General features: G+C 38.2%; 1 protein-coding gene across 1 annotated transcript in view; it reads right to left on the reverse strand.

Annotated features, from left to right (window-relative positions):
* CFAP47 (cilia and flagella associated protein 47) overlaps nt 1-23901 on the reverse strand; it is a 681124-nt gene that overhangs the window by 241998 nt on the left and 415225 nt on the right. The window contains 1 exon segment of the mRNA XM_030575652.1: nt 9423-9560. Coding sequence (XP_030431512.1) covers nt 9423-9560 — 138 coding nt within the window.

Raw genomic sequence — 23901 nt, forward strand, 5'->3', positions numbered from 1 at the left:
AAATATAGTGCCCATCTTTAAAAAAGGGAAGAAGGAGAATCTGGGGAACTAAAGACTGGTCAGCCTCACCTCAGTCCCTGGAAAAATCATGGAACAAGTCCTCAACGAATCCATTTTGAAGAACTTGGAGGAGAAAAAGGTGATCAGGAACAGTCAACATGGATTCACCATGGGAAAGTCATGCCTGACCAACCCGATTGCATTCTATGATAACTGGCTGTGTGGATATGGGGAAAGCAGTGAACGTGATATATCCTTCCTTTAGCAAAGCTTTTGATACAGCCTCCCACAGCATTCTTGCTAGATTATCGGGCTCTCTCCATTTATATGGCCCAGATGCTTTCTTCAACCCCACTTGGAAGGCAACTGATGAGTCACTGGTGCACTGGATCCTGCTCTCTCTTAAATGGATCAGTCAACCCGTGACAGGGTTGCTCATAATTCTTACGAGTCCTTCCCTGCATTGTATAAAAGTCCCTTGAGAAAATGTTCAGTTAGAGGATAAGCAAAAAAGAGAAGACACATCCCAGAGAGACACAAGAAGCTAAAATGACACAAAAGCAGCTAAGGTAACTAGATAGAGCAGAAATCCCAGAACAAGTTGTACTGTAAAAAACAATTAAATCAACATTATTATTGGAAAATCAAACGAAAAACAGATTCTTAATTATTAGCTAATAAAGGACAAAAGAGGAGAAACAAAGAGTGTGATCAGGATGCTGTAAACAGTACATTCTTCCTGACTCTGACTAGTGATCAAGGGAGCATGGCATTAAACACTGATCTCTTATAGATCTTCCTGAGTGTTTAAATTTAAGTGTTATAAGGTGTCCAGAAGCATGGTGACCACACCACATAAACGTTTAAAATAAATCAAAATAATAAAAAAGTCATTACAAAATGGTTAGAGAAGCTACACACAGAACATTTGTGAGCCAAACTCATAAAAGCAGGGAAATGCAAAGCTAAGCCACTTAATGGTACGTACCATACCCTCTACTCCTCCATCGACCTTTCCATTATCGTAAACACTGCACACCTGAGACTAGGCACTACAACATTCACTCTGCACATATCTCTTTAGTAAATATTTTTCCAAGTACAAGAAGTTGTAGATGTGTAGCACAGTAGTTGGCTGTGTTGGAAGAGGGTATTTGGTAAAGGATTCTGTGCAGAAGGGTGGTTAAAAGATGTAATGGAAAGCTAGGTTAGGTTTAATATTGCGGTTGTGGAACCCTTAGTGAAATTTCACAGTAATTGGTCACCTCCTTTAACAGAAAGAAAAAGAAAAAAAAAAAAAGAATCTGTGCCCTATTTTTGGCCCATATTAGAAAGCAGCCCTAACTATACACTCCCTACCAAGTGCTACCATAATAATAATTAAAGACATGAAGTTTTTACTTTGAATTGTATCTACATCACTTTTTTTTATGGTCTTTCTGGACTTTTTGTCACAGGCACAGACAGGAAAGAGATAGACATCTAACTAACATTTCCCTCTTAAGTTACCTTTTATGTTAGCTACCACTCTCATGGTGATGACATTCAGCTGCATAGTTTACAACACCTCTGAAGACTTCTCCCTGTCAACTTTGAGCAATACACCTGTGATCATTCCTTCAATTTCTCTTTTCAGCAGAGACTTTCAATTTGTATCCATTATTGTCCAAAAATTTGGATTCAACCCTGAAGTTTCTTTTACCATCTCATTCAATGTTGACAAATTTGCCTGTTGCCACCAACACAACATTGCCTCTGTATACAACTAACTTAACTCTCCCACTGCTAAAATTCTCCAGCTATGACTTCTTCTGTTACCTCACTGTGTGAAAGTCACTTTGTGTTTCTGCTTCTCCATCTGAAAAATAGGGTTAATATTTACTGTCCTCACAGAAGTTTTGTGAGGATAAAATGATGTTTCTAAAAGTCTTTGAACATGCAAAATTGCTATTTAAATGTTAAATATAATTACAATCTTCTCTTGCAACCCCTTTATTTTGTGTTTTCCCAAGTTCCAGTTCTCCAGAGTCCAGCATGTAAAGTATGCTACTGCTTGCTCCCTCACTTGTACAAAGTAATAGGACCACATCTTCACTATCCTCAAACAAATTATTCATTTTTTATCCCGCTCAAAACCATTCTCTTTTCTTTTGTCCATGGATCTACCTCTCTATTCATTTGTCTATGTTCTCCTCTGCCTCTTCTCATCTAGCAGTGACTTCCTCTCAGTTCCTTCATATAATCTCATCATTAGTCCTGAGTCTTATCTACATCACTTGCATTCTTGAACAACTTTCTTTTATCAGTTTTACTGTCTCCCCATCTATTTTCAAATCCTCTCTGAACGCATCTTTTCTGCCCTGCATGAAACTTTTATTTTTGCTTTCCCTCCACTATTATTTTTTTTCATGTTAACTTTGTAATTGTATTATTTAATTCTGTAACATGCATTTTCCATTCATTTGCATGAACTACACTGTTATAAAAAGTTAATTTTGTAGTATTGTGTACAGTCTATGTGAATGTAGACCGTGTTTTACTTTATACCTTAGGTCACTTCTTCTTACTTTAAATAATACCATGAACAGAGAAAAGTAGTACGAAAGGCAAAGTTAAGTAAAATACCAGACAAAGGTTTTTAAAAGTGTATTTAAAACAACCTAGTTTTCCCTTGTTCTGAAGCCTGCTGTTAAAGAGACACTGTGGTCTAGTCAATACGGTACTGGATTGAGGGTAAGGAAACTTGGATTTTGTTCCCCGCTCTGACCTACTGTACGAAGACTTGGGCAAGTCACTTCACTTCTCTGAGTCTCTGTTTCCCTTCCCACCCTTTGTCTGTCCTGTTATTTTAGTTTATAAACTCTTTGGGACTCTCACTATGTGTATGTACAGAGCCTAGTCTACCAGAATGGGCCCTGATCTCTGCTGAGGCATCCAGGTGCTGCAGAAGTATAAATAGTAATAGGCTGCTAACACACACTTTTGGTGATTTATCTGAGATCAATCCAGACCTTTAATTTACTTATTTTTAATAGATGAATAGATCTAAAATGAAAAAAAGTATAAAAAAGCAAATAAATCTTCTCAGACTGCAGAATCTTCCAAACATCCGGTAAACTAAACTTTATTCTAGCCAACCTTGACTAAAATATAACTGCTACTGGTGATAAAGTATCTGTCACTTTCCAAGTAATTCCCCCCACCCAAAAACAAAATTATCTAAAATCAATTATTTTATTTTAAGCAAATCTTAATTTATGTATATTAAAATCTAAAAAACCCACAAGAAACAAAATCTTAAGTACAAAGCTATCCTTGCAATTATAAAGAACAAAGAACTCCAATTAGAAGTAAAAACTTATCTTAAAACTTCTTCGTTGGAGTTTAGCTCTCCAAGATTTGATTTTGAAATTCAGCACATCACAGGAGCTTCCAACAAAGTAGCTGATGCACTCTCCCATGAGAGTTTCCCAGAATTCAGTAGTTAAAAAGTGTTCTTAAAATGTAGAAGTCTGTTAGTTATATACTTAGGAGTATATGTAAAGGTGCATGTGTTGTATTAATCTGTTTATTTTCAAGTTCTAGAAGGAAATCGCCGCCAGTGAGCTTCCCCACTGTCTGCAATTTGGGGGGCGTGTCATAAACAGATAGCTAAGGGTTAATGTCTCTTCCACCTGGGGCGCCTGACCAGAGGACCAATCAGGAAACCGGATTTTTTCAACTCTGGGTGGAGGGAAGTTTGTGTCTAAGTCTTTGTTTTCTGTCTGCCTGCTTTCTCTGAGCTTTGGAGAAGTAGTTCTGTTTTCTAATCTTCTGTTTCTACGTGTAAGGACAAAGAGATCAGATAGTAAGTTATATGGTTTCTTTTCTTTGGTATTTGCATGAATATAAGTGCTGGAGTGCTTTGATTTGTATTCTTTTTGAATAAGGCTGTTTATTCAATATTCTTTTAAACAATTAACCCTGTATTGTGTCACCTTAATACAGAGAGACCATTTGTATGTATTTTTCTTTCTTTTTATATAAAGCTTTCTGTTAAGACCGGTTGAAGTTTTCTTTACTGGGAAATTTCAGGAAAATTGAGTCTGTACTCACCAGGGAATTGGTGGGAGGAAGAAATCAGGGGGGGAAATCTGTGTGTGTTGAATTTGCTAGCCTGATTTTGCATTCCCTCTGGGTGAAGAGGAAAGTGCTTTTGTTTCCAGGACTGGAAACAGAGAGGGGGAGTCACTCTGTTTGGATTCACAGAGCTGGTGTCTGTGTATCTCTCCAGGAGCACCTGGAGGGGGGAAGGGAAAAAGGATTATTTCCCTTTGTTGTGAGACTCAAGGGATTTGGGTCTTGGGGTCCCCAGGGAAGGTTTTTTCAGGGGGACCAGAGTGCCCCAAAACACTCTAATTTTTTGGGTGGTGGCAGCAAGTACCAGGTCCAAGCTGGTAGCTAAGCTTGGAGGTTTTCATGCTAACCCCCATATTTTGGACGCTAAGGTCCAAATCTGGGACTAAGGTTATGACAGAAGTAAAAACTTATCTTAATACATCTACTGTTGGCATTTGTAATGGTAACTGATTTTAAATAAACTATTCTTCTAGGACTTCACAATCTCAAAAGATTGTCCAGAAGCTACTGATAATGAACTAAGGTAGCAAGGTAAAATCACCTGAAAGTACCCTAACATTGTAAACAAACTGATGTTCATTGTTATCAGTAATGTTTCTTGTTATTTCACCACCAGCAGCAACAGAAAAAAACTGCTTTTTGAGAGTAATAGGAGACATTAGTGGAAAGTTTAATAGACACAATTTTCTTCATACTCTTTGTAATGAAGCTTGAAATCAAAACTTCAAAGACTCACATCTACAAAACCAACTAGATAAGAGCATTAGTAGAATTTCTTGAAAAAGCTATTTTCATTTCGTCTTTAAGCTAGAGAGGCTTGTAGCATGGATATATGATCATTGAAGATAAAAATGAATCATACTTTTATATCAGTAACACAAATGCTGGCATCTCTTTTCAAAGTATTATAAAAAATGTTTACTCTAAAAGCTAATTCCTGTGCCTTATGCACTAGGGACCCAATCCTGGAAATGCATGTGCTCCAACTTAACTTTAAGCACGTGAGTAGTCCCATTCACTTTAGTGTTACTACTCAGGTGCTTATGTTACACAAGTGCTTAAGTGTTTGCAGGATCAAGGCCTAAGTCCTCGACTTGGTGCTGAGTAGTAAGATGGTGTTTGGAGAGGCTTCTGTAGAATTGCTGCTACCACATTGATGAATGCCTGTAGTCCTTACTAGCCATTCTCACACATCTCCTCTTACTGGCAAACCAGTCTGCAGCCTGTGCACACTCAGATACTTTCTTTGTTCAGTCCATACATAACACACACTTCTGGGGATACCAGAGCTGTGACCCACTGTGTCACCTCTCTGCCTCAGGAAGAGAGAGTTTTGCTGGTGATTGGATAGAGTCAGCTCCCAGCCACACCAGTCTGCCTTCCTCATCTGCAAACTCCTCAAGGCTTTCACAGCCTCACTGAGAAGGTAACAAGCAGTGAACTCCAGCCGCTAAGCTCCTCAGAGATGTTTCTTTGCAAGGCATAGCCTTTACCACTGTGCATTCACAAAAGATATTAAGTTTGCTACTCTGTTAAAGACATCACAACTTATTAACTTTATGGGGGTAAATACACCTTCCCTTCAAGCGCAGCACTGAATTGGATTATAGTAGAAGTAAAACAAGTTTATTAACAAAAGAGTATGGATTAAGTGATACCAAGTCAAAGATATAAAGGTGAAGATGGTTCCAAACAAATAAAAGCATAAACCTGTCTAAAAGTCTACAACTCAATCTATCAAGATACTCTTTGTTCAAGGTGACTTCTCTCACCTACAGTCTCCTTTCCAGCTTTACATAGGCCAGTCTGGCCAGCACTCATCACAGATTAAATTGCTTGGTTTCTTTGTCTCCTTAAGATGAAGGATAAAAATGGAGTTTTCCTCTGTTCCTCATACTCCCAAAAGGATTTATTTGTCTTACAAGTCAGGAAGACCTTTCGGAGAGTCAGAATCCTGTGTCTTTGGTGTGCAGGAGCCATGTTAATTCTCTCTCTCTCTTGAATTCAGGAACAGGATAACCTCCACTGTTTTAGCTCGATAGCTTTATTTACTGCTAATATGTAAATTGAGGTAAACTAACATTCCATTGTCTAAGACAAACCTGTTCATCACCTTTATCGAGGCTAGGCTGTCTGGTCTTAAACATGTTCTAGTAACATCGTACAGAAGGAATTTGTAACTTCATATAATCACACTAACACATGCATTTTACAATAATATTAATAAACAGTGTCTTATTAGTTTTCATATGATAGTTCAAAAGGCACATTTTGTACACATATTATTGCAGTAGTACACAGGATCTGGATTAGGGCTAGTAATTACTGTTCTGAGTTGTGATTACTTCCCCCCACTAAGAAGAAGAAAAGCCAACCATTTTTTTAAAATGCAGAATCAAACCCTAAATGCTTAGCAGCAGAAAAATGAGGGGGAAATATCTGTAATATATCAAGAGATGATAGGACCGCTTCTCTATTTTTAATTGATATTTGAAGAGTCTTCTAGTCAAGAAGTCTAGGAAGAGTGTATTTTACATCCAAAGTTATACAAAGGCAGGAGTTATCAAGTGTGACTGCTTCCTCGTTGTGTTTAAAGCTTGGGCCTGCAAGTATATGAGAGACTGCATCTCTGTCTCTCAGCTTCTGTTTATGCACAATTTCTAAAAAAAAAAGGCTCTAAAAACTGATGGGTATGCAAGGCAGGGAGCACAGATCTGTATTTCTAATGCATTCAAAGAACTACATTCACTGCTAAGTGATCTTTTGTTAGAGAAAAACATCACTTTTGATGCAAAATATTACTAGAATTATAACAATTCATTATTATAATTTAGGTTAATACAAAGTTGCCTTTTTCTTTTCTGATTGTAAGGCGATATTTACAACAGTGCTCATGTATATGCCACTTAGATTATGGTAGCTCAAATCCTTCTATTTTGCATGCAGACATTAAATAAGAATATAAACTAGACAAAGAAATTCATAGGAAAACTCAGCTTTTTTGTCCACAGTTGATAGTCACCAAGATTCTCAGAGAAGATGACACCTACTTATCTATACAATCATATTTATTTCCTATTGCACAGATCCTGGAATGCAGCTTTACAAACTTTTATTTTGCTTCTAAAATTTTCATATTATTTTTCTTTATATAATGTTGGAAATATTTAAATAAATGCTATAGTGATTTGTGCCTTGCATAGTATATTTGGTAGGACTATTTCGTAGCAAGTTGTAAACATGATTATTATAGAGGGTTGTAAATGAAAGAACTATTCTGTCAGAAGACAAACTATAGTAGCTATCTCCAAGTAAACAGGATATATCATCTTTGTTTCAAGACACCCAGTCTGGCATTAATATGGTCCTTATCTTATTACATTTGGGAAATGTTTTACAGAAGTTATCTTAAATCACGGTTCCACTTAAAGGGAAGTTATCTATTTATTCCTCAACTGCTTAACATTGTTTTAGCCTTGTATGAGTTGTTTATTTGCACTGTTCTGTATCTAAGTGCAAGCATTTCATACGATGACTGACAACATTGCTATAAGAATATATGAATATTGTATGTATAAATATAGAATCAAAAAACCTTATCATAACTAGTAACTAAAGTAAGAATCCATTTGAATATAGTTATATTTATATTAATTGATTTGTATTTATTGATCGGCTTCTGTTACGAAACTGAATTAAATAGTTTTTGTTCAGATTCTTAGGACTTAGTTTATAAATGGGCATAAAATAAGTGATCTTTACTGTTTAGATTACTTTGATATATTAAAACCAATTCCCTGACTTTTCCTTTGTCCATTATAAAATGTTTTAGTTGTCTGGTACACTAAGGCAGGTTCACTACTGATTTTGAGTAATAGTTTATTTCAGCCTTAATTTACCTGGGAAATGTGTTCTTCTAACCCCCCACAGCACAGCAGACCCTTAAAATTGTAATCTCTGCTGGAAGCTCTCCAAAAAAGACATAAAAAAAGAGACTGTAACTGAAATAACCATTGGTAATTGCTTGTTTATGTTTCTTTTACTTTTTCTCTTTCATTTCCCCCTTTATAGAAATAGTCAAAATTTGCTTGACTTTAGCTCTGGTGTCCCTAACACATAAAAAGATCACATTCAAATAGTGGAGTTCATATCCTTGACTTCGTATTGAGAGAATCCATTTCTACGATATGGCCTAGCATTGCTTGTTTCTCTACATAACAACATTTTAGTAATTTGCAGAATAAAATTAGTTGGTGCTTAACACTTAAACTTAAAAGCTTAAAACACTGCTTTTTTGCCACGCTATTTCCCGTTTGTCAGTACAGACTCTCAGTTTTGGGAGGTTAACTAGCAGTAACAAAGAGATGGGTCTGCTCTCCCAAATTAGGCATTATAGCTGACTGCCAAACAAAGAGAAAAATGTTGCATAAACATATTAATTTAATTACAGTTTGTAGAACTGCTTATCTTGTTGACAGACATTTCTGAAATACTCAGAAGAGGCTGCTTTAGACATGGCAAAATATATATTTAAAACATCAGGTACTGCTATGTGTTCTGATATTGATTCTGCTTTTAACTTATCTCCATTTGATTTACCTGGAATATGAGATCTGAAAATTCCACTGCTAGAACCAGCAAATCTGAGAACTAAGAGGAGCTAGTAAACACTGGGTATGTTGGGGCTGGAGCAGCAGTCTCATAAATAATGTCAGCCCCAAATATACAGTACTAGAAGCAAGTGTGCTTACAACTGCTACAAAATCTGTTTTCTCTGATTTCATACCAACGGCACTTACAGATCCCAAGAATGGGACTTATACTGACAATATTCAAAGAAGAGCCTGTGATTTCCTGTAAAACAGGTTAGTTTGATATTCTGAGACAGTATTTCAGCAAATTTCAGGAATCCTCTTCTTTCCTGTCTTGAAACAATGTAATCACATCAGTACTATTTGGTCTGCCATCAAAGAAGAATAACTTTAAAAGTAAGGCAAAATGTGTTAAATGATTTCTTCTACGTTTAAGCTATCAGTATTATCACTAGTTTTGAAAAATAGACATTTGACTACTAACAGTGTTGCAAAAAGAGAAAAACAACAATCAAACAAAGCTTGAAGCTACATAATCTTTTGCGAGTCAATCAAAAGACAAGCTCTTGTACACATATGCAATAAACATTTGGCTATGCATTATTCACAGGCACGTGGTTTGGCACATCAAATATGCATTTCATTTAAAAATGAATGATGATAGGAATTTATACAGATTGATAATGAAATTACCCGTAATAATAAACATACCAGCGTTTGCTGCATCAACAGTTTGTGATGTCTCTGTTGACAATTTCTGAAGGGCCTGTTCACCATCTGTCTCCTCCGGTGAGCTGTTATGTCGAGACTGCTGTTGATCTTCAACTTCGACAATAAATGAAATTACACCTAAAACAAATAGGTACCAGATGTTCTATTAACCAGGACATTAGTTTTATAAGATTGTCTGCCAGACTTATATTAATGTTGCTGCTGCTCTGAACTAATAAAATATGAGGCAAAAATCTAAATGCTAGGTGTCAGCTATCCAATTATAATTGATTGTGAAAAAGAATACATCTTTGATGAGTTCAAGGAAATGAACCCTGCTTCCAATTTTTTTTTCATCAAAAGGATAATTATTTTATCAGCTTACACAAAATAATTAAAGGCCAGTAATAAAAAATGCAGATAAATGATCAAAGCCCGTGCTGCTTCCCATAGCTCCCATTGGCCAGGAATGGCGAACCATGGCCACTGGAAGCGGCAGGCAGCCATACCTGTGGATGGTCAATGTAAAACAAACTGTCTCGCAGCCTGCCAGCTGATTACCCTGACAGGCCGCATGCAGCCCGTGGGCTGCAGTTTGCCCACCATTGGCTTAGAGTGTTGATGGACTCTGATTTTTTTCTTTTAAATCAGTGAACACAGTAATCTGGGTTTGCTGTTGCCATCCAATATACGTAATTGCTTTAATTTTCCTGAGCAATCATGTACGACTGTCATACATTTTTGGGATTGAACCTGTTTTGTAATGGAATATTTAGTGATTATTAAATATCCAGAGACTGCAAAATTAGGCTTTGTTTACTGCACTGGCAAATGACTAGTTCGATTAAAAATAAAGAATTATATTCAATCTTAAGGAAAGTACAAGTTCTAATACATACATGGCTGCTTTAAGCAATACTGATGACACTCCTAAACATTTGAAAGAGCAGCTTGGAAAGACCTAGGCTTTGTTACTTGCATTATGTGCCATTAAATATGCACTTTAATCAACACATCTTCTTGAAAGGACTATATTTCCCTACTAATTGACTTTTGTCACACTCTATTTTATTAGATTCTAGAGACACTTAAAGCTGAAACAGGTCTACTAGTTGCACTTTAGGTTCTGCACCAATTTTTCAACTTTTGACTTGGTATACCAATCAGCATATGGCATGAAGTTTTCAAATAGGTTCAATGTTTTCCTCTTGCACTTTCCATAAAAACAGTTTATTTTGTTCCCTTTAGGCTTATTTTAGAATACTTTATAATGAGACATTATACTCTTTAATATTCTTAGTGTTCACTTGAAATATGTTCCTCAGGGAGCTTATTAAGTGTTTGGTGCATTACATAGCTGGACAAAATATTCATGGTAAAATTTATTTTATTGAGTTCTTTTAGAGTTCATGAAACATTTGGGAAATTGGGGAAGTTTTCTAAAATTTCCAAAGAAATTTCATGAACAAGATTTTTGACTATTATGATGTTTAATGCCACTCTGTGGTACATTTCTGCATTTGTTTCTTTTCTTTTTTTCCCCTCAAATTTTGAGTTGAGTTGGTTGGTTGTAACAGATCACATCAGCCAGATGATATTGGTCTGGTTCCCTGACTGAATGAGGTCACCTTGTTGTCAGGAGATTTCACTGAAGCCATTTTGATTCAGTTTCTCAGAGGGAGTAGCTGCATTTATGTACTCTCTCTCAGCTAACCAGAAAAAAATATATGATCAGCTGCAGTGTGCTGCAGTCCTTACTACAGTATGCGTGGAAGAGTCAACTGCCCTTCAGCTCAAAAGTACTTCCCTTAATCACATGCTTCCTCAAAAGGCTCCTGTCACTTGGTGCCTACTGCATTGTCATATAATTTTGGTGAGAATCAGTTTTAAATCAACAATGACTTCACTCTTATGTTAATATTATTATACTAATAAGATGGTGAAGTGAAAGAATGATAAAAGAGAAATAAAATATATCTGTAAGTTTAGTGATGGCTCACTCAGCTGTAGTCATGAGTCACAGTACAGTCTCCAGAAACAAAATAGTTCTGCTCTTTCTCCTCTGGTGTTTTGGCCTACTATATTAAGTGGATTCCACATCATATTCAGCAGGTATCACGTGCCAAGAAATAAAAAAAAATGACTTGCACTAAGATGCTGGGTTACTTTCAGTCTTTACACTGAAACAAAGCATAACAACTTCAAACTATTGTAGTCTCCTTTTCTGTGGTAGATAGCATCTGAACAGTACCACTATATTGAACCAAAATTGAAAACAATAAAAAAGCAGACATGAATTTAAATGTAGAGGAACGGACCATTTTCTTTTTAATTTCAGGGTTTTAGTCTCCAGAACATAAGAGTTTCTCCTTTAAAGAATTCTATAACTCCCCACCACAAAAATCCATTTCTAAATACCCAATTTAACAGATTTCTGAAATTATACATACTATGAAACCTATGGATACCACTTGAATATATGGGAAGTTTTGCAAACACCAGGAAATGGAGAGTAATATAAAAAGTGGTCTTAATAAAGATTAGAGGTATAATCAAGAAACAGATTCAATTAGAAAAAAAAGCAGGTTAATTAATGTGGGATAAGATAGTCAGGGCAGGGCAGTCCTACATTACCACTTAAATCAATCTACTTTACATCACTCAGGGGTGTGAAATATCCCCGAGCAATTCAAGATTTGTGCTGTCCACACTGGTGCTATGTTGGCAGGAGACACTCTCCCACCGACATAGCTTACTCTTCTGCCGAGGTGGAGAAATTATTCCAATGGGAGAGAGCTCTCCTGTGTGCATAGTGTGTCTTCCCCAGCCATGCCACAGCAGCACAACTGCATCGGTGCAGCTGCACCGATATAGCACTGTAGTGTAGACTTGCCCTCAGATACACTAATAATGACACAGTAAAAAGAGGTGTTTTAGAGTTATAGAGTTTAAGGCCAGAAGTGATCACCAAATCTTCTATTCTGACATCCTGTACACCACAGGCCACCAACACCACCCAGCACCAGCAGGTTAAATGCAACAACGACCGAAATTAGAGCAAAGTATTACAGCCCACAGGAAACTAAACTATTATGTGTCACAGACAGAGAAGAGGAGGGACCAAGTTGCAACAGGTTCCCTATAACAGCAGGGAAATAGCAGATATAGCCAGATAAACCCTTTTTTCATTTTCCTGTAGGTTTTCTGCTTACTCCTGGTAAGCTTTTGGAGGTGGTTATTCATCCAGCTGGGTCTGGAACCTTTCCATACAAGTTTTTTCCCCTCACTTGGATGCAAATTTGTATGGTTAATTTGAAGAAATTCTAAGCCTCCTCTGGGTTTAAATTCTTGAGCTTTCAGTGATTTCTTCAACAAATTTTCATAATCTCCCAAAGTCTACCCTTTTGAAATCAAGAATCTTAATTGACAACCTGACTTTGATTATCTCTCCATTTAATTTAAACCAAATCAATGCATGATCACTCAATCCAAGGTTATTTCCTATGACCAGCTCTTTTATGATGTCCTCGCTACTTACCAAAACCAAGTCTAAAATTGCATCACCTATGGTTAGTTTGGTGACAGTGTTATGAAGAAAACTGTCATCTAACACATCTAGGAATAACGGGGGCCTATCACTATTAGTAGTATTTATTCTTCACTCTACATATGGGAAATTAAAGTCTCCAATCACAAGTCCCAAAAATATTTCTCCCTCTCAGAACATCAGAAAAATTCTGTCCTTATCTGATCCTGGGGGTCAAAAGCAAATCCCAACAAAAGCAAATATCATTAGGGCCTCTTTTACAATTTTTCTCCAAAGTGATTTTTATCCAAAAGATTCTATTTCTTTACTATTCACCACTTCATTGACGCACAACACTACTTCATCACCTTTACCTTTATTCCTCTCTCTCCTAAACAGCACATATGCTTCCATACTTGTATTCTAGTCATGAGTACTTAATCCCTATATCTGCTTTAACCTCTTGCACCAGTAGTACCAGTTCCTCCATTTTATTGCCCAGACTCCTTGCATTTATGTACAATCATTTTAGTTGTTTCTCTCAAACCTCATATGATTTTCTAGCCAGATTAAATTTAGTCCTTTCACTGACTGTAACAATCTACCTGACTCAATATTTGTATTTACTTTCGCTTTGCTGTCCATTCTCTTACCTTATAGTGTTCAGTATCCCTTGCTATATCTCCTATGTATTGAAGCCAGGTGTGGAGATTTCATGAGTCTCTCACACCCATCTCCATTCATCTCCTACAGTAAAGTTCTTCTGATCAACTGTGTGCCTGCCTTTATCCTATAATATTAATATTCCATGTACTCAAGTGGAGTCCATCTGTAAAGAAGAGTCTTTTTGTGTAAATGCCTCCCAGTGATCCATCATCCCCAAATCTTCTTCATAGCACCAGTATCTTGAGACATCTGTTGATCTTCATTATCTTGCCGCATCTTTGCCCCCCTTCATTATTCTACCAAAAATCTCCCAAGCTTCCACTTCTTCAAGCATCTGACCCAACTAGTGTAATCATCCTTGATCCACCCCAGTGGGAACCTGGCAGTGTAATTTGTCCTGACCTGCAGCAGAATCAGCAGATTTTCACTGCTCCCATCAGGATCCTTTTCAGCCTTCCCTTCACAACTCAGATCCTTGTTCCTGGCAGACAGTTCATTCTTCTGTTCTCTAGATCTGGCAAAAGGCCTGTTGACTCTTCTGAGTGTAGAGTCCCTGGTCACACAGATCTGTCTCCTGCTGGTGTTGGTATGAATCTGTTTTATGTTCTCTCTCGCAGTCCCCTGTACATCCTCATTTTTCCTTAGGCTCCAGTCCTTGGCCTCCAATATCTCTTCCTCTCTTCTACAGGCACTGGCTTTCCTTCTTTTTTTCCTTGCTACTCCACCATCTGCCTGTTTCTTCTCCTCTTCATCCCTTAGTGCAGCAAGTATGTTACTCAACGCAATTTCATCATCACTAGCTGGTCTCTTCCTCTGCCTGGTCCTCGTGGTCATGTTCTTCCATGGGTCACCCTCCCTTTCTGGGAATCTTCCTTCCTGGTCCTTTTGTCTGATAGGTGTCTGCAAATCTTGAGTTGTCTATTCCACCTCCTTTCTTGCATACCTTCAAAGCCCATCTGAATTCCATCAATGTCCCCAGCTGCAACCTTAATCCTTGAATCTTCTCTGCCTTTGAAAGAACAAATACTAAAATACTGGAGTGTGAATTTGATATTAGGTCTCCAGAGGTCAAAATGACAGTGTAGATTAAATCTGAGGAGGCATTATGTTACAGAGCACAAACAGTGAAAGACAGACCATCCTACTGTAAGCACAAATCTGGAAGTCTCTATACCTGAAAGATGTCAAGAATTCTGAGCAAAATTCAGTGGGAGAAAAACAAACCTAATGTAAATGATAACTGGGTGTTTAGAATTCTTTATTGTGATTTATTTATGATTTATTAGATGCCAAATACAATTACAGTTCCTCAGTCACCAAAGCAATTCTTCAGTTAAACAGCCATCCTGGTTAAAAAGTGATGTGCAAGTAGTGATTAAATAATAAAATAAATAACAAATGAGAAAATGGGGAGATTGACAGCAATGAGTACAAACTGGCAGCTGGTTAAAAATCTATAGCCAGTAAGATTAATGAGAATAAGAAGTTGTTCTTGAAATATAATCAGGAACAAATGAAATCTTAACAATGGCATAGGTCCAATACTAGATAAAGATGGTACAATTGGCAATCATGATGTAGAGAAGGCAGAAGTATTCAATAAATATTTCTGTTCTGTATTTGAAAAGTAGCAAGATGATTTTTCATGTGTTGCAGTGATAGTAAAATACTTTCTATTCCATCAGCAACTAGAGAGGACGTTAAAAAGCAACTATTAAACTTTTTTAAATGAGTAGGAATGGATAGCTTGCACCTAAAAGTATTAAAATAATTGGCAGAGGAGCTCTCTGAATCATTATTGTTAATTTTTAACAAATCTTGGAACACTTAGAAAGTTCCTGAGCATTGAAATGACACTAATGTGCAACATTTAAGAAGTAAATGGGATTAGCACAGTAACTACAGGCCCATTAGACTGACTTTGACACCATGCAAAATCATGGAAAGACTGATATAGTTACTCTATCAGTAAAGAATTAAACAATGGAAGCATAACTAATTTCACAACACTATTTTATGGAAAATAAGTCTTGTCAGACAAGCTTGATATTTTCTTTGATGAGAATAACAGTTTGGTTGATAAAGGTAACTATATTGATACAATATATTTAGCCTCCTTTCAGACATTTGCTTTAGTCCCATGTGACATTTTGACAAAAAATAGCACTAAACAAAAATCAATGCATCCCATATTAAATTAGTTAAAACTGGTTATCTGATCAATCTAATAATAAGTTTACATGGGAAAAATCACCATCCTGCGAAGGTGTTTCTAGTTGGGTCCCACAAAGATCTAATTCTGTTCAGTATCTTTATCAGTAATCTGGAAGAAAACATAAAATCATTGCTGGTAGAACTGCAGATATTGGTGGAGTGTTAAATAATGATTTGGGATAGGTCAATTATACAAACTGATCTGGATTGCCTGTTAAGGTGGACTAATCTGAACAACATGTGTTTAATACAGTCAAATGGAAGGTCATACATCTAAGGGCAAAGAATTTAGGTCAGGCTTACAGGATGGAGACAGGTTCCTGGAATGGAGTGACACTGAAAAGACAGTTGGGGCAGGTTAGATAACCAAGTTAATGAGAGCTATCTGCATGATGCTGTCCTTAAGAGGGCCAATGCAAACCTGGGAGGCACAATCAGACCAATATGGAACGGGAACAGACAGGTAGTATCAGTTCTATATATAGCATTAATAGGACCATTACTGGAATACAGCTTACAGTTCTGGTGTACATACTTCAAAAAGAATGTTGACAAGGGTTCAGAAAAGAGCTACAAGAATGATTCAAGGACTCGAAAACATGCCTTATAGTGAAAGATTTAAAAATACAAGTCTATTTAGCTCATTGAAGATAAGGTCAAGAGGTGAGTTGATCATGATCTAAAAGTACCTCTATGTGGAAGAGATTTCTGAGAATAGACAGCTCTTTATTCTAGCAGACAAAGACACAATGAGATCCAGTGGTTGGAAGCTGAAGCTAGAGAAATACAGACTGGAGTGGTGATAAAATGTGTTGTTTTTTTTTAAACAGTGAGCATAACTAACTACTGGACAACTTTCACAGGTATGTGGTGGATTCTCCAGCACTTGCAGTATTTAAATCAAGACTGGATGTCTTTCTGAAAAAACATATGTCATAGTTCAAAAGAGAAGTTATATGTTTGATTCAGAAATTAGGTGAGCTTCTATTCTCTTTGTTACACAGGAGGTCAGACTAAATTATCAGAATGGTCCTGTCTGGCCTTAAAAATCTCTGAAAGTTACTGGGAATTAATAGAATTATAACAAAATAGTAAAGGACAGGAAGAACAGTGTCATTGTATGAGACAATATTTTAAACACTAAATAATATCTATATAGTTAGAACAGAAGGCCACACGAATGGCTAGACTGGGTCAGACCAAAGGTCCAACTAGCCCAGTATCCTGTCTTCCGACAGTGGCCAATGCCAGGTGCCCCAAAGGGAATGAACAGAATAGGCAATCAAGTGATCCATCCTCCGTCGCCAAATCCCAGCTTCTGGCAGAACCTTATTTACTTTCTCCACATCAGTCATGATTTTATAGACCTCTATCATATTCACCCTTAGTCGTCTCTTTTCCAAGCTGAAAAGTCCCACTCTTATTAATCTTTCCTCATATGGCAGCGGTTCCATACCCTTAATTTGTGTTGCCCTTTTTTGAACCTTTTCCAATTCCAATATATCTTTTTTGATATTGGGCAATCACATCAATATGCCCAATATTTGAGATGTGGGTGTACCATGGATTTATACAGAGGCAATATGATATTTTCTGTCTTATTATCTATCACTTTCTTAATGATTCCCAACATTCGGTTTGCTTTTTTGACTGCTGGCTGCACATTGAGTGGATGTTTTTAAAGAACTATCCACAATGACTCCAAACAAAACAACAACCAAAGAGTGGGGAAAAAAGTGTCTCAGTTTTTATTTGTCATCCAAACTCACCTACAGGTGTGACCATGTTTTCATTTTACTCATAGAGATGCGTTAATCTTGGACCCTTTATCTCTGTTTTCTAAGTATTTTTCTAGACTTCTATGCCATATATCTATTAAGATATGAACTGGGTTTGCAAAATACAATGGTTGGGATTTTCAAGAGCTTTCATTGTTGGATTACGATGCCTATTGAAAATAGTAAGACTCCTATTGACTTTAGCAGGTGAAGAGTTAGGCCAATGCTGAGTGTTTTTGAAAATACCACTGTTTCTCAGCTGTCCTTCAACATATATGCATTTCAGAACAAAAATACTAAATACTGAAATATGAGTAGCAACTGGAAAAAATATTTCATAAATACACATTAAGTAAGGAAAGAGCACAATGAGATGGTTCTTTTCCTTGACAGATCATTCTTTAAGATGGTCTCTTGGTAAAAATATCATTGCTATTTTTTTTAGTTTTAGGATGCAATATAAACCTTTTGTTCAACCGCAGCCCACATACTGATGCAGCAATTTTGTTTTATATTATTGCAAAAGAAGCAATCTCTCTTTAAACAGACAAAGGCGGTTTTATTTCCCATTAAAACTGCATTGGCAGCATCATATCTCACAATATGAGATTCATTGGCCATATACTGTAATACCGTACACTTTAGTGAAGTGGAAAATATTCAACTTTTTTCCTCTTCTATAAAATGGACCATACTAACTGAAGGATTTATGGGCAAAAAAGAAATTCCCTGAGGAAGATTTTTTTCTAGTTTTAAACAAATAGTAAAATCCATTACTCTGCTCACAGTGTCCCAATATATTGTCTGAAGACAATGAAAGAAAGCTATTTTGTGCTGGAATTTATCACATTAATCTGAAAATATGTGGAATGGTTAGCTAGTGGTTTAAATAATACAGATATGCTCTTAATGAGTGTGACTGTCTTCTTAAAGATATAGTACAATAGCCTTGAAACAAATATTCAGTGTGCATTAGAGCACTCTTCTAGTAAAGTGTGTTCTAAAATGATGGGGTCTAAATTAGCTGTTATCACTCAGGAAAGAGATCTTGGAGTCATTGTGGATAGTTCTCTGAGAACATCCGTTCAATATGCAGCAGCAATCAAAAAAGCAAACAGAATGTTAGGAACCATTCGTAAAGGGATAGATAAGAAGACAGAAATCATCATAATCCCATTATACAAATCTATGATATTCCCACACCTTGAATACTGTGTGCAGTTCCAGTCATCCCATCTCAAAAAAGATATATTAGAAGAAAATGTATAGAGAAGGGCAACAAAGTGATTAGGAGTATGGAACAGCTTCCATAGCAGGAGAAAATAAAAAGACTGAGACTTTTCAGATTGGAAAAGAGATGACTAAGGTGGGGATATAATAGAAGTCTATAAAATCATGTGGAGAAAGTGAATAGAGAAGTGTTATTTACCACCCTCACATAACACAAGAACCAGGGGAGACTCAATTAAATTAATAGGCAGCAGGTTTAAAACAAATGAAGTATTACTTCACACAATGCACAGTCAACCTGTGGAACTCATTGCCAGCAGATGCTGTGAAGGTCAAATGTATGACTGGGTTCAAAAAGAATGAGATAAGTTCATGGAAGATAATTTCATGGGGATCACCTGATAATTGCTCTGTTCTGTTCATTCCCTCTGAAGCACCTGGCACTGGCCACTGCTGGAAGCCAGTAAGCTGAGCTAGACAGACCACTGATCTGACCCAGAATGCCATTCTTATGAGTTCTAGGCTGGCTTTAAATTAATAAGAAGTCTGATATATGTGGCTAGGCCTTTGGTCAGTGTGGGAGAGAGGGAGAAATCCAACCTGTTTTCTGAAGGATGCTGTGAAATCAATTTACAATTAATTTATATAGAGAGAATCTTGACTTAAATAAAAGTGAGTGAAAGTTCCATACTGCTTCTGTAAAACTAGGTAGCTTGCTGGGAACAGAAGCTCTCGGACTTCAAATACAGGCAAAAAGGGAAATTGAGAGTGTGTTGATACCTGTTGCCAGGCTAATGTGTAGGGCCCTACCAAATTCGTGGTCCTTTCTGGTCAATTTCATGATTTGAGATGTTTACCTCTGAAATGTCATTGTATTATAACCATGGGTTCCCAACCCAAAATAGGATCAAGGGGGGATGGTTTGCAAAGTTATTGTGGCGGGGGCAAGATTACCACCCTTACTTCTGTGCTGCCATCAGAACTGGGCTCTGAAGGCAGCAGCCTCTGAGCTTCCTGCAGCTAGAGGAGGTTCATGGAGATAGATAGAATCTCCCTCGTGCTACTGGGAGCACCCCAGTCAGGGGCTCCTAGCTGCTAATCCAGACCAGTGGCAGATTAAGGCAGGGGCCCCTGGCCAATTCCCCCTCCAAAAAAAATGGGTGCCCCAGCCCTGGAAGAAACCCCAGGGGTGAAAGTCTTGACTTGGTCACCCCGAGCCCCAGTAAGAGCTGTGAGGGAAGAAGCCTCAAGCCTGGGCGCATTAAGCCTGTCTGCATCCACAAAGGATGAAGCCCAGAGCCAGCTGGGGCCACAGGGAGTTGAAACCCCAAGATGGGTGCCCCAAACTCCAGCTGCAGTCGCAAGGTGGAAGCCCTGAGCCCAGGCTGTCTGGGTTGGAGCAGTTCAGGTGGAAGCCCCTAAGCCCAGGATGCCCCGGCTGGAGCTGCGGGGGGCAGAAGCTCTGAGCTCAGCACCCAGAGCTGTGGCAGGAGCCACCGGGGAAGGAAGCCCTGAGCACGGTCCCCAGAGCCCAGCTCCCAGACTGCGGCAGTGCAGAAGTGAGGGTTTACCATCCTCACTTATGCATTGCCTCTGGATGTGGGTCTGATCTCAGCAAGAACAGCCATGCAGGGAAAGGACAACTCTTGTCCCACCTCTGCATGGCCAGACTAGCAGCTAGGAGCCCCTTGCTCCAGCAGCATGGGGAGATCAGATTTCACGGGGAAGAGCTTATTTCACAGTCCATGACACATTTTTCTTAGCCGTGAAATTGGCAGGGCCCTACTAATACTTGCATGAAGCTCTCAAATTACCTCCTTGTCAAAAAGAAAAAACTGCGGGAAAACCTGCTGACAGATATAATTTGCATGTTATTCAGTGGAATTTCATGAAGTACTTAAAGTTGTACTATTCAGAATTTGTTATACTTTATTCTTAGAAAATGAGTTGAAAGTGTGATGTAACTGTTTATGAGGAAGGGCACATGAAAGTTGTGTGCCATAACCTAAAAGTTAGTGGACTCCAATTAGGTACTTGAGCCCAGGGTGCATGGAGGGGAGTGAGTACTGTATCTGAGGTCTTACTTTGCTCTGGTGAGAGAGACTCCAACTCAGGATTGAGACAAGATGGAAGCCTTCAGCTATGGACTGGAGCTGACCTGGTGGAGTAGGAGCAGTGACCTGCATAGGATTTGGCAGCAGATAGCCAGATATCATCTGATTGGGTGTGACCTCAGCAATCAGGTCAGCCCTCAACAGTCATCAGTGGAATGAACCAGACAAGAGACAGAGGCAGACCACTTCCTGAAAATAAACTACCAATTAATAGGTGACGTTGTGGAAACTGCCTATATGTTGTCATTATCCTCAAATTATATTTTAAAGGTAAAATGACCAAATCTTTACACAAATACAAGGGCCAGTACATTAAATTAGAGAGCTCTGCCAGCAGAAGCTGCTTACCATTCTAAATCATTAACTCTAAAGGGTGTCATACAGCAGCCTCACACAATGGGGAAGTACTGAAGGGAAATACTGCTAAGCCAACAATGTACATAAACTATAGCATTCTGACAGCATTAGCATCCTCTTCATGAATTATTTACATGGTGTCAGAGCTCCTGTTTTCTTCCAAAAGGAGCCCTGATGTGGCTTAGCTTGTTAGGGTAGGCAAATATACCACCCTCTTCCTAAAGTAGGGTATAGATGTTCAAGGTAATAACATAAAATGACTTCCCACTAAATTTACACATGCTTTCAAAATACATAAAAATAAACTAAGGATGCTAAATAAAATTAGAAAATGGGCCCACTCCCACCCACACAATTGCAGATCTTATATGAATACAAAAGATACCACTGAACACAGCTGTACAATCAAATGCAAGAGAGGGGAAGACAACTGAAAGAAAGAGGGGAAAGAGTACAGTTGATAACAAGTGGATTGGCAATTCTGCAGCTAGTCTATTTTCTGTACGATTAGTCTCCCAAGTGCCAATACTAGCAAAATCTGTCTGTCTGTCTCTCTCTTTTTCTATCTGTGGCCTTTTTCTTGGAGAAGTAGTTACATATGTTGATGACTACAGCATAGGGGTGTCAAACATACAGTCCGTAGTCCCAGTCAGTTAGAAGCACAGTATGGTGTGTGATGTTCATCCAAAGAGTGAAGTGTAGAATTCTAGACCAATGGTCTATTGCAGCTGGTGGCAAGGAAGTTGATATGCAAGTAAAGATCTCAGATAATGAGGTATAGTGAAAGGCTAGATGAAATGGGTGCAGAACTTTTGGCCTATTGTTAGGACTTTGGTCACTATGAAGTGCCCTCAGAGAACTCCTTCACCAGTAAGTTGAGACAGTGTGCAAAATAGGAGATGGAAATGAAGTTGCCTGCCGTATCTACTAAAAGGAACCCAGAGTGCACTAAAGGAAATGTAATCAGTGATGAATGTCCACTAACACAGCACTTTATGGTGTGATGAACTGCAATCTATACTGCTTAGCACAGCCATTCCAGTGAGGAAAAAAATGTTTGTCCCCAGCCACTCTGGAGGAATAATAGCCTCTATCTGTTTGTGGAAGGCCTAATCCTGAGAAAAAGATGAGCAGATCAAATGCCAGCATCTTTGCACAAGGAATCTTCAAATATTAGGGCTGGGTGTGTTCCTAATAGTATTCTTAGCCCTTCTAGGCCTTTTTATGGGACATACTTTAAAGGAGAACTTCAATGAAAACACCATTACTCATTCTGTGCAATAACTATTTAATACTTTAGAAAAGAATATTTGGAAATCACTTTATAAAATCTAAATGAAGTTAATCTATTACTTAGGAATGGATCATGGGGGACTTCTCTCTGGAGCCAGAACATTGTACGAACTGGTTATTAAGTCTTATTTCTACATTAAGGCAAGTCTATGACTAAAAGTAATTAGAGTAGAGTATATAATCTTAGCCCAATCTTAGAATATTTCCAAAGAGATCTTTTAAGAATGATCAATGCCTGAAAGGACTGACTTTTAAACTGTGTCCCTTTCCAGCCCAATAATATAAAAATAGGAACCTGGAAAACACAAGAAATGTAATTTTACCATTGCAATTTCATATGTAACACAATACACCCGGAAAAAAGGATGTTTGAATGTAAAAGGAAACTGAACTCCTTTTGCTCAGAACAGCAGTTTATATCATAAGAAGAACTTCAAATCAAGAATAAACTGCAAAATATATTTTAAAATTACGTAAGAACTACTGTGACAAAGTTCTTCTTCTACCTTGGTGGGTCCTGTGTTTATTGGCAGATTTACCCACCTCACAGATTCACCCTCTGGGTCAGGAAACAGCCCAGAGACCTTCCCCTCTGGTAGAAGCCACAGTCCAGGTCAATTCCTCCTGTGTTTGATTTGGGAGGTTTGGGGGGAACCCAGGCCAGCCCTCTACTCCGGGTTCCAGCCCAGGGCCCTGTGGACTGCAGCTGTCTAGAGTGCCTCCTGGTACAGTTGTGCGACAGCTACAACTCCCTGGGCTACTTCCTCATGGCCTCCTCCCAACATCTTCTTTGTCCTCACACCAGACCTTCTCCTGATGTCTGATAACGCTTGTACTTCTCAGTCATCCAGCGATATGCCTACTCACTCTCAGCTTCTTGCACACTTCTTGCTCCCAGTTCCTCACATGCACTTCCTCTCCCATGGCTCTCTCTGGCTGGACTGGAGTGAGCCCTTTTATAGCATCAGAGGGGCCTTAATTGGAGTCAGGTGCTTAACAGACTCACCTGACTCTTAGTGGGTTAATTGGAGTCAGGTGTTCTCATTAGCCTGGAACAGCCCCTGCTCTTGTCTCTCAGGGAACAGAAAACTGCTTATCCAGTGGCCAGTATATCTCCCTTCTACTACTCTGCTGTTCCCAACTGGCCTGGGTCTATCACACTACATTAAAAGAATATGAAGGTTGCAAAGTGAAGCGCCTTTAGGTTACAAAATACTAGAATTAAGGTTGCTTGTACAGATGCATTATGATACTTTTAATTACATAGTATTTTTTCCAAGGATCAACAGGGGCACTCAATG

The sequence above is a fragment of the Gopherus evgoodei genome, chromosome 1 (assembly GCF_007399415.2).
Source record: "Gopherus evgoodei ecotype Sinaloan lineage chromosome 1, rGopEvg1_v1.p, whole genome shotgun sequence".
In the NCBI taxonomy this organism is placed as follows: Eukaryota; Metazoa; Chordata; order Testudines; family Testudinidae; genus Gopherus; species Gopherus evgoodei.